Source organism: Nyctibius grandis, chromosome Z (assembly GCF_013368605.1).
Source record: "Nyctibius grandis isolate bNycGra1 chromosome Z, bNycGra1.pri, whole genome shotgun sequence".
Classification (NCBI taxonomy): Eukaryota; Metazoa; Chordata; class Aves; order Nyctibiiformes; family Nyctibiidae; genus Nyctibius; species Nyctibius grandis.
The window spans coordinates 76,230,160-76,245,454 of record NC_090695.1 but is presented as its reverse complement, the minus strand read 5'-3'; the positions used below and the strand labels follow the sequence as shown (position 1 = coordinate 76,245,454).

General features: G+C 45.3%; 1 protein-coding gene across 4 annotated transcripts in view; it reads left to right on the top strand.

Annotated features, from left to right (window-relative positions):
• The window catches only part of MUSK (muscle associated receptor tyrosine kinase), a 61,253-nt gene extending 58,113 nt beyond the window's left edge, over positions 1–3,140 (top strand). For all 4 annotated transcript variants that reach the window (XM_068423495.1, XM_068423493.1, XM_068423492.1 and 1 more), the window contains 2 exons: positions 304–452; positions 2,464–3,140. In XM_068423495.1, coding sequence (XP_068279596.1) covers positions 304–452; positions 2,464–3,140 — 826 coding nt within the window. The remainder of the gene's footprint in view (positions 1–303; positions 453–2,463) is intronic.
• The last annotated feature ends 12,155 nt before the right edge of the window (positions 3,141–15,295 follow it).

Below are 15,295 nucleotides of genomic sequence, written 5' to 3'. Positions count from 1 at the left end.
ATTTATCTATCTCTTTACCAATCATGGTAAAGAGTCTGTAAGCACAAAGAGCAGTGATCAAAAAAAGCTATACTGTATTTAGTCCCCCCTGAACTAAATTATATGTCTCTGTAGTATGCAATGCAGGCATGCTCGAGAAGTAAAGATGGTCTTTCATGTTCCTTCAGCCAGTGCTGGGGCCTTACACCTTTTTTTTTTCCTTTTCTTTTTCTGTCAGCCTATCCTTTTGCACTATAAACAGAGCCTATATTTGGTGTGCATGCATCCATCACTGATGCTTTCCTTCCTCCCCTCTCCCTGCAGGGCTCCAGGGCTGCTGCCATACGAGCCTTTCACAATGGTGGCAGTGAAAATGCTGAAGGAAGAAGCGTCCGCAGACATGCAGGCTGACTTTCAGAGGGAGGCAGCCCTCATGGCAGAGTTTGACAATCCGAATATCGTCAAGCTTTTAGGTACCCGAATGAGATGCCCATGAGCGCATGTACCACCTTCTGCAAATCCGCTGTGGGGTTGTGGGGGTGCAGGGGCAACCACACATGCATGACCGGTGCTTAATGCAAGTGGCAATGCTGGTCTCTTTCACGAGAGAAAATGCCTCTTGCAAAAGAGGTGAGCTTTCCTATGATGTGGCACTTCATGCTCTGCTAAATTGTCCACCAGAACAACTCTCAAAATGCATGTCTGATGCTGTTGCCTTAACAGGATGGTGCATTGTAGCAAACCCTCCTTGTCCTGCACTGAGTATACTGTTGACCTTCTTGCTGCCTAGCTCTGCTTCCAGTTTTATACATTGGCACAGGTGTTTTACAGGGAAGGCACGAGCTTCCTGGAGCTGTGATTTATTTTGCAGGTACTTAAAAAAACAGGCACAAGTCTTGTTAGTTTTATGGGTCCCACTTACTATTGTGAAGTCTGAATACTCACCAACATTAAAAATCAAAAATGAAACAAATAGACAAAAAAAGCCAACTGCAAAAATGGTCTCTTCCTTCCCTTTCCATCTGAAAGGAAACCTCAGTTTATTGGGATTTTTAGAAAGTCTTGATTCCACAGCTTGGCTAACAGGGCATTCTTCTGCAAGGAAAGCTATTATTTCAGTATATTTTCAGTTTTTGACTGAAGTAGATGTTGCTAGCCACCTTCACCTGGCAATCCTGCTCTAAGTTGTTGTATGCAGATCTGATCCCTGTGAACTGGCAGCTGAGATCTTCATTTAATTCAATAGGAAAATCCACAAAATTTGGAAATAGATAAATCCCAGTTTTGGGAAAGTTAGGTAGATACTTTGGCTACAGAAAAGGAAAGCAGGAAATGCCCTAAACTCAAACACACATTGTGTTTATTGTCAACACATTTTAGCTCAGGAAATGGCAACAGTGCAGGAACAAACTAGTTTCACATTGTGGGGGTGTGGGGAAAACAGCCATGTTGCTGAAGACAGCTTAGATGATAAAGCTCTCACATACACTCCTCATGCTTGTCAGATCCTGATTTTATCACTCTGGGAACAGCTATCTGTTTTTCCTCAAAGATTCAAGTGTTAGGTCATCAACAAGAATTTCAGATTTCACAACAAGCTGGATTACCAATTGCTAAATGATGGCCCTAAGAAAGCAAAACACATACATTTTAAATGCTGGTTGTCAAGTTAATAACAGGCAAATATTTTTGCCATATACTGTATGCTCAGTAAAACTGGTGGGAGTAGAGTCCCATACTGATGTTGGCCCCCAGTAAAGCTGGTGCAGGGCCAAGCATGTGCCCTTTAGTGGGACTAGCTTCTGCATCTATCAGATGTGGCAGATCTCTCCTTTCTGATGTCTGTTTTTTCTTTGTCTTTCTTTCATTTTTGTGTATTTTGCATGAGCTGTTTGAAAAAAAAAGAAAAACCCAGAAGAAGTTGTAGTAGGAGTGTCTTTGCATTTCAAGTTTTCCACTGAACCCTTGAACATACCCCTTATGATTACCCCTGAAGTTTTTCTGCATATGTGTAGACCCTACACCCATATCAGTATAAGTACAATAATTAAAACAAAGAAAAGAATTAAAAAATACCGCAATCAGAACTATTAAGGTTTCTTCCTGAAAGTATGTCCTTCCAGTTGCACCTGGGAAGAGTCAATACTTCTGTTAAGGCCAACTTAAGCAGGATTGGTCTTTTAACTAAACATAGCTCCAAAAGTGTATCTTTTTCCTGCGATGTCCAGACAGATCAGGCAACTGCATGACTCGTTAGCATCTCCCACAGAGCTCAGCATTAGATCCCTGGTGAAGGAGGTTCAAAGACAGAAAGGGATGCATGCAAACCTGATGGTATTTGCACGCTTCACCTTCCTCTCTGTCCCTTCATGTATCCTTGAAAGTCTCCCTTTTGTGCAGGTATTTTTAGATTTTTTTTGTTTTGCATAACAGAACAGTCTTTGTTCCCCAAATGACCTGTGTGGTGCATCTATCTCCTTGCAGGTGTGTGTGCTGTTGGGAAACCAATGTGCCTGCTGTTCGAGTACATGGCCTACGGGGATCTCAACGAGTACCTGCGTGACCGCTCGCCCCGCAATCTCTGCAGCCTGGTGCACAGTAGCCTGGATGCACGTGTCCGCCTCCCCAACCCCCTGGCGCTGTGCTGCACCAGCCAGCTCTGCATTGCCAAGCAGGTGGCTGCTGGCATGGCGTATCTCTCCGAGCGCAAGTTTGTCCACCGGGACTTGGCTACCAGGAACTGCCTGGTGGGGGAGAACATGGTGGTCAAAATCGCCGATTTTGGTCTATCGAGGAACATGTATTCGGCCGACTATTACAAAGCAAATGAGAATGACGCCATCCCCATCCGCTGGATGCCCCCTGAGTCCATTTTCTACAACCGCTACACCACAGAGTCTGACGTGTGGGCCTACGGGGTGGTGCTGTGGGAGATCTTCTCCTATGGCATGCAGCCCTACTATGGGATGGCTCATGAGGAGGTCATCTACTATGTGAGGGATGGGAACGTCCTCTCCTGCCCGGACAATTGTCCCCTGGAGCTCTACAACCTGATGCGCCTCTGCTGGAGCAAGCTGCCTGCTGACCGGCCAAGCTTCGCCAGCATCCACCGCATCCTGGAGCGCATGTACGAGAGGGCTGTGGCCACCCCATCGGTCTGAAGGATGCGCCCGGGGGATCCTTGTCCATGTCCATCCATCCAGACTGACTCAGACCGGCGCATGGACCCCCAAATGGCAGCTCCGGATGAAGCCCCGCTTTAGGGGAGGAGAAACAGCTTGTTCCTCTGCCAAGCAAGCAGTGTGGACTGCACTCCTCTACGGTGGACCATACCTCCCCGAGTGGGACTATACCTCCCAAACAGGGCTGACCCCTGGTCACCAAGCCTGGACTCCTCATGTTGGCGAGGGTGCTGGCTGTGCTAACTCAATACCTATATTAGGCATTTCCAGGAGCACAGAGTTCTCCAGGGAAAGCAAACTAATATTTTCCTGATGGCACTTCCCTTCCTAATGGGTCCCTCCATGTGCTTCTGCATTTACGCTCTTGGCTTTTACCTTTTTTCTTCCTTTCCTTATACGTTTTCAAGTACTATTTAAAAAAAAAAAGACTGCAGAATTCAGTCTTTTTGGGGATACTCTTTACTATTTTATTTTTGCATACTCACTTACTTTTGTAGAAAAAGGATGTTTCTGAAGCCATAAGCCACTTTCTTTTTCCTTTTATCTTCCACCTCGTCTTTGACACTTATGAACATAACATTGACAGAGTCAAAAGCCTACAGGACCACTGGCAGCTGCCCGCATCTCATGTTACATGGACGAGCAAACTCCTGTCAAGTACAGAGACTTACATTTTCAAAAGTAGGAATTTCACAGTGAGGTTCATTTGATGTTTGTTAAGATCTCACCCAACAGCTTGCCTCAAGCATTGCATCCCGTCTTTCCTGCCATCCCCTGCAACAAAGCCATTTGGTGCTAAGGGAGAAATCCAGCCCCAAGGCTGAGTCCTGCACTTGGTGGGTCTCCAAGGTGTATTTATTTGCCTCTGCCTGCAGTATGGTCCTTACTGTGCTGAGAGGAGGGAGAAACGCAGCCCCTCTTGCAGAAATTTGGCAGGTTGTGTTGCTTATTTCTCTCCTTTTCCCTTCCTATGTTTACCTCCTGTTTCTGGTTTTCCTTTCCTTACAGCAGCTCCTTAATCCCTGTAAGCCTCACTGCAACGTTTGCTGGCCACCTGCCTTTGTGCTGCAGTTTACAGGCACAGAAGTAAGGAAGGTGAATGCCTGCCATCAGTGGCCTTCAGAGACAACCTGCGAGTTAGAAGAGGTGGAAAAGGGTGAGTTCATACTCCACAAAAAGTGTTGCAGACTTCCCATCTGCAGGGCAAAGATGAGACTGCCTCAGTTACACGTGGTCCACAGCCCACCTCCAAACACCAAATGTTGTTTCTCTATTAAAAGTTCTCCAAATTGTAATGGATACTTCAGTGCCAGAGAAAATTGTGTTCCTCTGAGGGCAGGTTTTACCTTTTAGTTCCTTGGGTGTTCAGAAGCAGTTGTCCCAGAGCCTCGTCGCTGATACGAAATATAGCTTGAGGCAGGGATGTACATTAACCCCGCAGAGCAGGAGCACCAGTGAGTGAGCGGTCGATGTGGCTTCTGTGACTGGGACACACTGGGTGAGTCTATCCAAGAAATAGCAGTAGAGAGCAGCCATCTGTGGGGCTACCAGGAGTAGCCTTGGTTTCTGAAAGGTAAGCTTGAAAAGCTCTGCCAACCATTACAAAGAACAAAACTGGAAAGCACGTACCTTCCTCTGCTATTTTCCTGTAATGTGAGATAATCTCTGCTACATCATAACCTCATCTTTTTTTTTTTTTTTTTTAAATAACTGTAGTTCATTCTGGTTGTGGCCACAAGAGCATAGTTCAGTGTTTTCAGACCACTGATGTCAATTTCACTTGAAGCAAAGAGCTCACAATTACCCAAAATTGTGGGCAGAAAGAGGAAGCTCTGCTTGAGCTGCAAAACACTGAAATGCTAAATATGCTTGGATATTTAGCGAGCACAAAATGACCAATGCTGTCTTACTTATTTAGCAGTCCTGCCATCATGCTACTATGACACAAGAGTTTACTGAGGTTTGGATGCTAAAATAAAACCACCACGAGAACCCCAAACCCCTCAACTTAAATAAACTAATTATTGGAGATGCTTACGTAGTCCTGTTGCCACATTATGACCATCTCACAGTCCTCAGCATTCAATTCTGTTAGGTTTTGTCAGCTACCTGGGTGTCCTCCTTGCTCTGTAGCAGCAAGAATGAGGAGGAGAGTCTGGAGGGATGTGGGGCTGAGCTGCACCCTGAGCTGAGCAGAGGTGCCTGCAGCCACTGAGCCGAGCCCCAGTGCACAGCCCAGTGGCTGCTCCATCTCTCTAATGCAGGGTGCAAATTCAAGAGCCTTGCAGTGCTCGTGGCAGCAGGGGTTTTGTCACTCTCTTTAGAAAGGGGAGGGTCAGACCTTGTATGTGGGTAGCAGTGTGGGTCCAGGTACACAGCACCTCCTCCTAATCTGGAAAGTATCTTACACCAAGCAAAAGGTGTAAGAACAGGTTGTAAAACCTGCACCACGTGCTGATGTGAACAAACACACCCATTTACAGTCCAGAGGGCAGCCTGCCTTTCTGCCTTCTAGGATCCCAGCGCTGGCTTCAGTCGCTTGCTCTCCATTTCCCCAGATAGAATGCTTTGAAACCACGATCATGATTTTCTTCTTTTTTTTTCATGTGGGATGAAGTTAGATGCCTGTAATGTCACATGCTATGAAGTTTGTCTCACTTTCTTTGTGAAAGAGGGACTCCCACAAAGTTGGAAGAGTTCCCTTTTCATTGCACTTTCCTAGCCCAAATCCTTCCCCCAGTGACCCCATGTTCAGGTCAACGTGGGCCTGCAGTTATAAACGTGTGGAAAATTCTGTTTTCCTTGTCCAGCATTCCAACCTTTGCCTTATAAGCATGCACTGAAATGTATGGTAGTGAGTGGCTGCAGGTCGGGATGGAAAACTCTTCCTGCCTAGTAAGAGGAAAGAGATCATGTCAAGATCGACTCACAGAGAAGCTCTCTGCAGTGTGCTCTCCAAGGATGATAATTGCTCTGCATCGTGATCCAGCAGGAGGGCTTAGCGCCTAGATGGTGATGTCCTTTGAGGATTAAATGGTAGACATCCTTCTGCTGCCTTGGCGTGTAGCTGGATTTTACCCTGAGTTTCCCCCTGTTGTACAGTTTTCAGCTTGCTGAAAGCTGGAGGTTGAATTGCTTTCATGATTTGCCTTCTTTCACAGCTTTCTTTTCTCCTCCTTTTGTTTGAGACTTCTGCATTCTTCAATGTGTGTTATACAGCATGCTACTCCAGAGACTTCTGGACTTTTCTGTATAATATCACATAGCTCAAATTATTTTGAATGGGAGTAAACAAAGGGATTGTGAGAGAGTAGAAGAGAAAGGAACTGTTTTGTTACTCAGAAACTTGTTTGGTAACAAAAATATTTTGCAGTCTCTAGTTTGGATTTATAGTTCATGCAGAGAAAGAGGATGAACCAAAAATGAACATGTTTGGTGCTCCAGTCCCCATTCCCACTGATGGCAGAGGGAGCCTTGCAGTTTGTGGCACTGGAAGAGACCCCTGAGCAGAAAAAGATCTGCAGCACGTTTGATGTACCCATTCCCTCTGCAAGTGCTCTGCCTAGAGCATTTGCAGCACATGTACAACTTTATCCTGGATGACATATTGTGAAATCTGATCAGCTGAATAGCACATACATCCTCTCATGTTCCTGTGACTCTATTTAACAGTTGCATTTAAAATCCATGTTAAAAGCCTAAATTCCGTAATTGATTGGACACTGCCTGCAACGTGATCAAATTCAGTTTAGAGGAATTGCTTCTCAAACACGTTGTGGACTAAACTTGACTGTCTGGTCTCATTTATTCAAGGGTATATAATAACTATTATTCTGTGATTGTTTATTATACGTTTCATGAATGATGGCTTTGAAAGACATACTAAGCAGAGATGTACATTTCTCATTATCCCAACCTGTGTAACTCATGTGTGCAATATTTTGTAAAATAAAGAGATAACAGAAAAATAATTCTGGTCTCTCTGTTCTCTTCCTCCTCCAGCACTGCGTTTGTTTCTGAAAATGGATGAATTTCATTCTATTAAAATAGCTTTATTACAGCTTAATATCACAATGGTTATACTGCAGGCAATTGCAGTTATATTATGTGTGCTCAAAGGCATGTTGTTTTGATGGGCTAAATTGGGTGCTATAGGGACATATTAAGAGACTACAGACTGAAGGAGATGCTTCAAATGAAGAAGCTGGTCAGGTTGCTCTGGAGGAGGCCGTTTTGCAGGACGGCATCCAGGTCAGAGCGGGAGAGTGCTCGGCGCCCAGCATGACGGATCCCTGTCCTGACACTAAAGATGTGAGGAGGAGAGAAAGGAGGATGTTTTTACAGCATCGTGGGTTGGAGTCCCTTGACTGCTTTCCCAATGTGAAAGTTGTCTCATGTAAATGCAGAAGACATCTGCTTCCCTCCTGATTTTTGCTGGCATTTGTGCCTGGATTCTGATTTCACACCTAGATGTGTTGGGTATTGAAGCGCAGTATAAAATCAAAAGGAAATTGAGTTTGCTGTCTGTAGAACACAGCTGAGAAAAGTTTGTCACTGATGGGTCTATCTAAAAAGTTGTAACTCCTTTTTCTGCACATGATTCTTGAACATGAACTCACACAGTAAGTCTGTGGGAATTTTAACTATTTTAAAATTCATTACAAATATTTGACAGTCAGAACTGGGGAGTAAAACCAAACTTCCTGACTACAATTTGCCAGGCAAACCATGAAGTACATTCTTTCTTTTTTTTTTTCTTTTGTCCAATTATGATGTAAAAAGTTTTCTGCAGATAGTCTGGCTTGAAATCTTGGGGAAAAAAAAGTGTTTTGTAAATATTGTCCTCACTGAGAAACTCAATAATGAACTAGGAAAAGAGTTACTTTTTTTGTCCTTTCAATTGGGGTGAGTAGAATTAAAACGGTTGGCTCTTACCTGCCAAGTTTTATCAAGGCACAAGGAGAAGTGGGACTCTCATTTCCCATCACAAAACCAAGTGGTTTTTGAATCTTTATAGATGCATTTTTTTAGCCTGGGCTAAAAAGTTGTCCCTGTGGCAGAACCTGTCTTCTTCAGCAGCATCACAGAATCAATCAGGTTGGAAGAGACCTCTGGGATCATCGAGTCCAACCATTGCCCTGACACCACCATGTCAACTAAACCATGGCACTAAGTGCCATGTCCAGTCTTTTCTTAAACACATCCAGAGATGGTAACTCCACCACCTCCCTGGGCAGCCCATTCCAATGTCTAATGACCCTTTCTGAAAATAAATTCTTCCTAATGTCCAACCTGAACCTCCCCTGGCGAAGCTTGAGGTTATGTCCTCTTGTCCTATCGCTAGTTGCCTGGGAGAAGAGGCCGACTCCCACTTCACTACAACCTCTCTTCAGGTAGTTGTAGACTGCAATAAGGTCACCTCTGAGCCTCCTCTTCTCCAGGCTAAACAACCCCAGCTCCCTCAGCCGTTCCTCACAGGTCATGCCCTCCAGACCCTTCACCAGCTTGGTGAAGTCCTCCTCTGGACTCGCTCCAACACTTCAACATCTTTCTTCAAGTGCGGGGCCCAGAACTAGACACAGTATTCAAGGTGCGGCGTGATCACTGCCAGGCTCCCCTCCCTCCAAACCCCCTCTGAGGTCACCTGAACTGGCCAGCACAAGCAGATGTCCCCAGCGTCAGGAATCACCCTGAGTATTTTGGGTAGTAGAGCGGTAATGATGTTGGCCGTCCTGCGTGAAGCCATGACAGCAGCGCATGGCTGGGGAGAGCAGAAGCATGTAATGGATTATTTAATTTTCCTTGGCCTTTATATGTGTTCTTGTGAATCCATATGCCTGTGTTTGTGTGTGTGCATGGGCATGTTTGTTTGTGTGCGGAAGCAGGGGGAGAAAGGCTTCAGCCAGCTCTCTGTGCAAATTTCTCACTGTGTCTTTCAAAACCTTCACTTCACTCATTTCCACTCTGTTTAAAACTTCTCATCTTAAGCTGGATGTAATGACATCTTTCTTCTGAAAAGGAAACTTGAGGTCCTAAGAGGCCTTTGCAAAGTCTCTGGCATCACAGTGACATGGGAGCCACTGCCCCTCTCTGCTGCTGGTGTGGAGCTCTGAAGTAAATGTGAAACTGCATTTCATATTTCATAAAGAAATTGGGGGCTGACAGTGGTTCTCAAATGCAGGACTGGGATCTTTTTCTTATTAGCAAGAAGGAAAAAAAGGAGAAAAAAAAGAATAATCCTGTCAATTTACCAACTCCACCAAAGATAGAACCTGCTTTAATAATATCATGGATGTTTTTCAAGTTTCTCTACCTTCGGAGAGAAAATACACACTCATTCACCAGAAAATCTTTAGAAATTAACTTTTTTATATCATCTTGCTATAGGTAGTCAAGAGCATTCCCTAGAGGCAGCTCTCTGTACTGGCAGTACGGTGGCCAGCTGTAACTGTATAAAGGGTAAGATCTGAGGAGTTCAAATCTGCCCTTAAAGCCAGTAACTGCATTTTTCTGCAATGCAGGAGGTGGTAGCCCGAAGTGAAGGTCGCACTTTATACCACTGACGCATTTCTGGGCTAACACAGCATCTTCTAGTGTCTTGGAAATTTAGGATTAAGTAAATAAGAGTTTCATGAGCAACCAATAGACAAGATGTTTTACGACAGATTTGGACTAACATGCAATCAATTAATTAATTGATCATATTTATTAAAGAAATATTTTTTTCTGTCTGCTGGGATGCTTTAAATCTCATGCCATTTATAGGCCAATGTATTTACTTTGACTCTCAGATAACCACACTATACATTTCTACTGGGCATGAGTGAACATGTTGAGGCACTTGTGTGTTTATCTGCCCTCCCTCGTGGCTCTTGTGTAAAAAAGATGTTACAGCTCGGGAGTTTATATAGGCTAGCAAAATTTTATGTAAACTAACAACTTAATGGAAGGGGGGATCTGTGCAGAAACGAGGAGTGCTGGATGAATGAATGGGGGTTATTCACTCTCCTGGATGGTGAGCTCACGCTGTGCTAAATTTAACTTCTTATTAAAGCGGTGCTAACTTCACGGCAGCGACACTGGAGAACAGGCAGGCTTTGGTTACAGTGAAGACAGGGAACTTCCCGTGGCTGGCTGGGAGCAGGCTGGGTGACACAGGATCTCTGCGTGGAAAGGGCAGCAGGGAACAGGGTGTTCTCCACCAGAGGAGCATGCCGTTTTCCTGAGGGGTGCAATACCAGGCACGCTCAGTCCTGTGCTGGATTCACTCGGATTTGGCTGGGATTCACTCCCAGTGCCTTTGTTATTGTTCCTCCTGTTCTGGAGCACAGTGAGCTGTCCTCGTGCTCCAAGACCCTGAACTCCCCACACCTTGTGCTCTTCTCAAGAGAAGCTGCAGGACAGCCCTACTCGCCTCTCCCCTCTCTTCCTCCCAGCGCTGCGCCACTTCATCTGATTGCAAGGTCCAGGCAGGTGCACGTCTGAAAGCAGGGCAGTGCCAGCAAACAAGGTGCATGTTTCCACAGCTCCTGTGGCAGCAAAGGGATGTTGGCTGTGTGGTCCCTGCTCAGACAGGGCCTATCCCTGAGGGTTCCCGATGTGTGATATGGCTGCAAGTCTCCGTGGGGCTGGGAGGCTGCGCCTTGTTTAGAAAGAGCTCCTGGCAAGGACTGTACGAAATGTTCAGATCAAAACCTCCAGCAATGCGAAGCCACTTGCGTTTGGGTGTCGTTACTCGCCCTGATGAGGCTCGCTAAGAAGATCTGCGAGGCGCTAGGCTGCTGCTCAGCTCCATTGCAAGAGAAACTGTCCTGATTTATAGCTTGGCGTCAGTAGCACATCACAGTCCAACAGTCGTGGACTGGCAAGGGAACGGACAAGACAACTTGGTATCGGTATGTCTTGCATGCGAGATCTTCAAGTCAACAGCAAAGCATGCTAATGATCTGTTCTCTCATTAATCTAGGATGTGAAAAATTGTGAAATACTGTCTGGGCACCAGGTGACACCCGTCTAGACAGAACAATAAAGTTTTGCCCAGTATATTTTACACACCACATGCAGACACGACACTATGATATTTACACACTGTGCTGAACAGGGTTGCTGTCGCTTTTGCAAATGAGGTGTACTATTTCCCTGAGTGTGCAGGGTGGCAGAGTATTGGATTTGGCTTGCATGAGATAAAAACTGTCAATGAAAGGGACACACTGCCTATTCGGAAACATACACTGACTCAGCAAGACTCGCACAAATATTTTTCTTGGAGAGCTACCATACAGTCAAGTAGCTGCTACTACACATTTGCCCTTTTATGCCACTCCAGACAAAGGATTATCTCTTAGCAAGAAGATTTTTAAAATAACTTGAGATAAAATGTTAGATTAAAATCTTACACATGAGATAAAAGTATCTCTGTCTACAATAAAAAATATGCACAGTTCATCCTTTTGGGATTCTGAGATCCCTTCTGGCTTCACTGGCAATCCTTCTAACTTTACTCAGAGTTTAGTGTGGCTGCTTCTCCCAACACAGGAATGAAGGGGCCTCCAATGAACTTAACAACAAGGAAGCAGAAAATCTTACTTGGGGCACAATTACACGCACAGGAGGCTGCAGATGACAAAAGTATGAACAAATTTAAAGAAAAAAAGAGATTGCACAAATTCACATAGGGAGGGCCTGCCAATTTTCATTAAATTTGATGGTTTCAATGCCTTACAGTGCTGTTTCCTATAAGCTTTTAGAGGAACATGGAGCAAAAAACTTACTTTACAGATGTAGGTGTGACCTGATCTGGTGCTTTTCTTAAAATATCTGCTGGCGACAGTTGGAGTCAAGATACCAAATGTCTGACCTTTCAATGCCTGATGTACTTATTATATTATGAGATTCATATGCAAAAGGGCCTGGGCTGTAAAATCTGGGCTCAGATCACAGATGTCTCTACCTGAAGGTATTTGGTTGGTCTGAGCTTGACATAAGGCATGTAACTGCACAAAAAAATGTTAACTTTTTGTTTTCCTGTGCACTGTTTTACTGTCTCTTGGATAATGCTGTAATACCTGCCAAACCAACATCTGAGCACCCTTCAATGGGCAAGTACCTTGTGTGGATCTGCAGGGCCAAGAGGATCAGAAAAACTCTTATTGGTGTGACTTGAAGTATTCTTACCCACTGACTTGCATCAATGGCTTTTGAAGCCTTCACCATGTTTCCAGGTGACAAAGACACAACAGTACTAAATTTGAAGGGAAGTAACTGGGAGGTATGATGAAAAATAAACCAGAGGGTACAGAGCAAGCAGCCAAGCTCATCTGCAGAGGCAACTGCTAGAGGCCAGGGCTGAAGCCCTACAGCTGCCTGTGCTGTACCTGCACTGCAACGGAGGACTCTGACCCTGCGACCCCACTGTGCCAGCTGGGATTGCATACGGCCATTTTCTGAGTTAAAATCAAGAAAACATGCATTTGGAGCCCTTGCCTCTGAGCCAGCCATAGGGAAATGTTCTGAAAGCTGAATGTGCATCCCACTGGTTTCTGGAGTCTGGTCGTGTCCCTAAGGCTACCCCTGCAATGAACTGACTTGGTGTGGCAACATTTCAGGGTCAAGTAATTTTCTTCCCGCAGATTTGGCAATGCTGTTACTTGTAAAACACCAACATGGCATCATCAGTGGCATTTCTTAGCAAGTGCTCTTTCCATTCAGTCATTACCAGCTATCATTCCCCTGCTTCAAATGAGGGCGGCCAACCACGATTCCTTCGGTTCCAAACCCTGAAAACGTTGACCTAAGCAGTTGGCTGCCTCGTCTCCCCTGGGCAGGCCTTTTTCCAAGGAAATCCATGATTCATCTGCAGATGGCTCCCTGGATCAGCAGGCAGCTCCACCCACAGCCACGAAAACCGGCAATCCCAGTGCTCGCCGCCCCGGCAAGGACGTGAACTCCAGTGCCGACATGGATGTCCTCACTTTTCCAGAGGCTTCTTCCTCTCTGTTTTGGGCTCAACACTTGGCTGAGCAGTAGGAAGGAGAATGGCTTGTGGGCATGCCGTTTTCACAGTGAAACTGTTTTGCTGCAAATCTGCCTTGCAGGGACACTGTGATACTGCAGGACGACGTCCGTGAGGCACCCCAGGATGGGTGTGACTACTTTTTGGATGGCTTTTCTGTCCTCCCGAGGAATGCAATTTGTCCTGGCCGAGCAGCAGCAAGCGTGTTGATGCTGTTACCAAGTAACAGGCATGGTGGGATACAGCGGGGATCATTTCCTGATCTACTCCATTTCCTGGGGAAGGAAAAGTGGGGCAGAAGTATGAGACTCGTCCTTCACACTTCCCCTGCACAGTCAGTGCTGCTTGCTGGACCTCGAAGCCAAACTTCCCTTGATTTTTGTGCCAACAGGAGAATTTGGTTTGCTCAGAACATTCTTGAAAATGCCACCCTCACTGTTGACAGTGAAGTTTTCATAATGTCAGTGGTTATACAAGGCAAAGATTTATAACGTCTATGCTGATGTGAATCTGGACAGTTTTGATAACGTAACACAGATTTTTGAGTCGCTGTATACTCATGCTGGACTTATATAAGAGTGACCTGTACTTGACCTCACCTGTCAGCTTCCCACGTGTAATTAGAGATCTCCTGGTGAGAAATTTGTGCTCGGATCCAAACAGTTTGGCAAAATCCAAATATAGTAATTTCTGGCAAGTTGGGAATCTAAACAGCCTGATGTTGCCCCTGGAACATCTTCCTGGGGGATGAACACTTTTGGTGGCAGATGGACAAGGAAAATTTCCTCTCTCCCTCTGTCCCCTTTCCCCTTGCCTCGAAGGTGCTTTCACATGGAATAGCCTCATGGCATCCACTGCCTGGCTAAATTAATAAGTTACAGCGAGCTCTGGGGAAGTGCCCTTCCCAAAACTCCCAAGAGGTTTGTCTTCTTTAAAATCAAATTTATGTTTTGATACAGTCAAAACGCTGCTGTCTGCCACCTACACCGGAGCAAATTCACGCTGTGAGGCTCCCAAGTCAAAATGATAGGAGGGTGTTGGATGTCCCCTGCCTCCCTGACACTTGTGACACAGCGTCCTTCACTGCAGTGGAAGGAGAGCAAGTGGGAAAAAAAACGAGACGTAAAACACCTTGCTAGGTCAGGTAGCTGTCACCTAAACCTCTAGTGGTGGGAAGGGGAAGGTGTAACCCATGGCTCTAATCAGGCAAACCATCAGCCCAACGGCTTAATTGAAGGCCAGTCCTAGGACAACTAGAGGTATAGTGCTGGCCCCATGGGAGACCCAGCAGACAAAGGGCGCTGGGGCCATTGAGATACTTTGCCCTTAGTTTTACCTCGTACAACTGTAGCCTGAACAAACAAGCACACGGGTGGCCTTAGGGGTATGGTGAGTTGCCCAGCAATGTTCAGTGAAGCATGGATTTGTCTAAAAACCATTTTCCTAATTTTGTCCAGAGGCATCAAACATATGCCCACAGTAGCATAATGGAAATTTTGTGAGACCCACCACAGCCAACTCGTTATTTGAAACTCATAGAGAATGGGATAGTCTGTCTGCTGGTGAGCAAAAAGAAATTCTCTGCTGCTATTGTGGATAGGTCCGGGTCAAGCTAGTAACTAATCTCTGTTGTATATTTTGTATGAGCTGCTGAGAGCTACTCCTGTGGAGCCAATAGGTGAGAATACTTAACAGAGCTTGCCATAGGGGTGTGTGCAGTTTATCCCTTTCTGAGCACAAAAGTTCAGTGTTTAACACAGAGACTTGCCCATAAATATCTGACTAGGAAACAAAAACTTATTACCAAACAAACAGGATGGCTCTCTGAAACATGCTCAGCCATGTTCTTCACCCTGCTCCTGCTTTCCCCCAATCTTGAGTAAAATACAAATAAAAACAGAGTATATGTCATTAAAACTATCTATTATACGTAGCGTAATGGGGTCTGATCCAGCTTCCATTCAAGTTAGTTGAACAATTCCCATTGACCTCACTTGGGAGATAGGTACAATCCACAGCAAACTGTATTTAAATACAAGCCCAACCATTCAGAAAGCAATGAGGAGTGCCACAATGGCTGTTTTTCCTTGGTGTTGCCATCCTTGGGGATGCAAGCCAATAA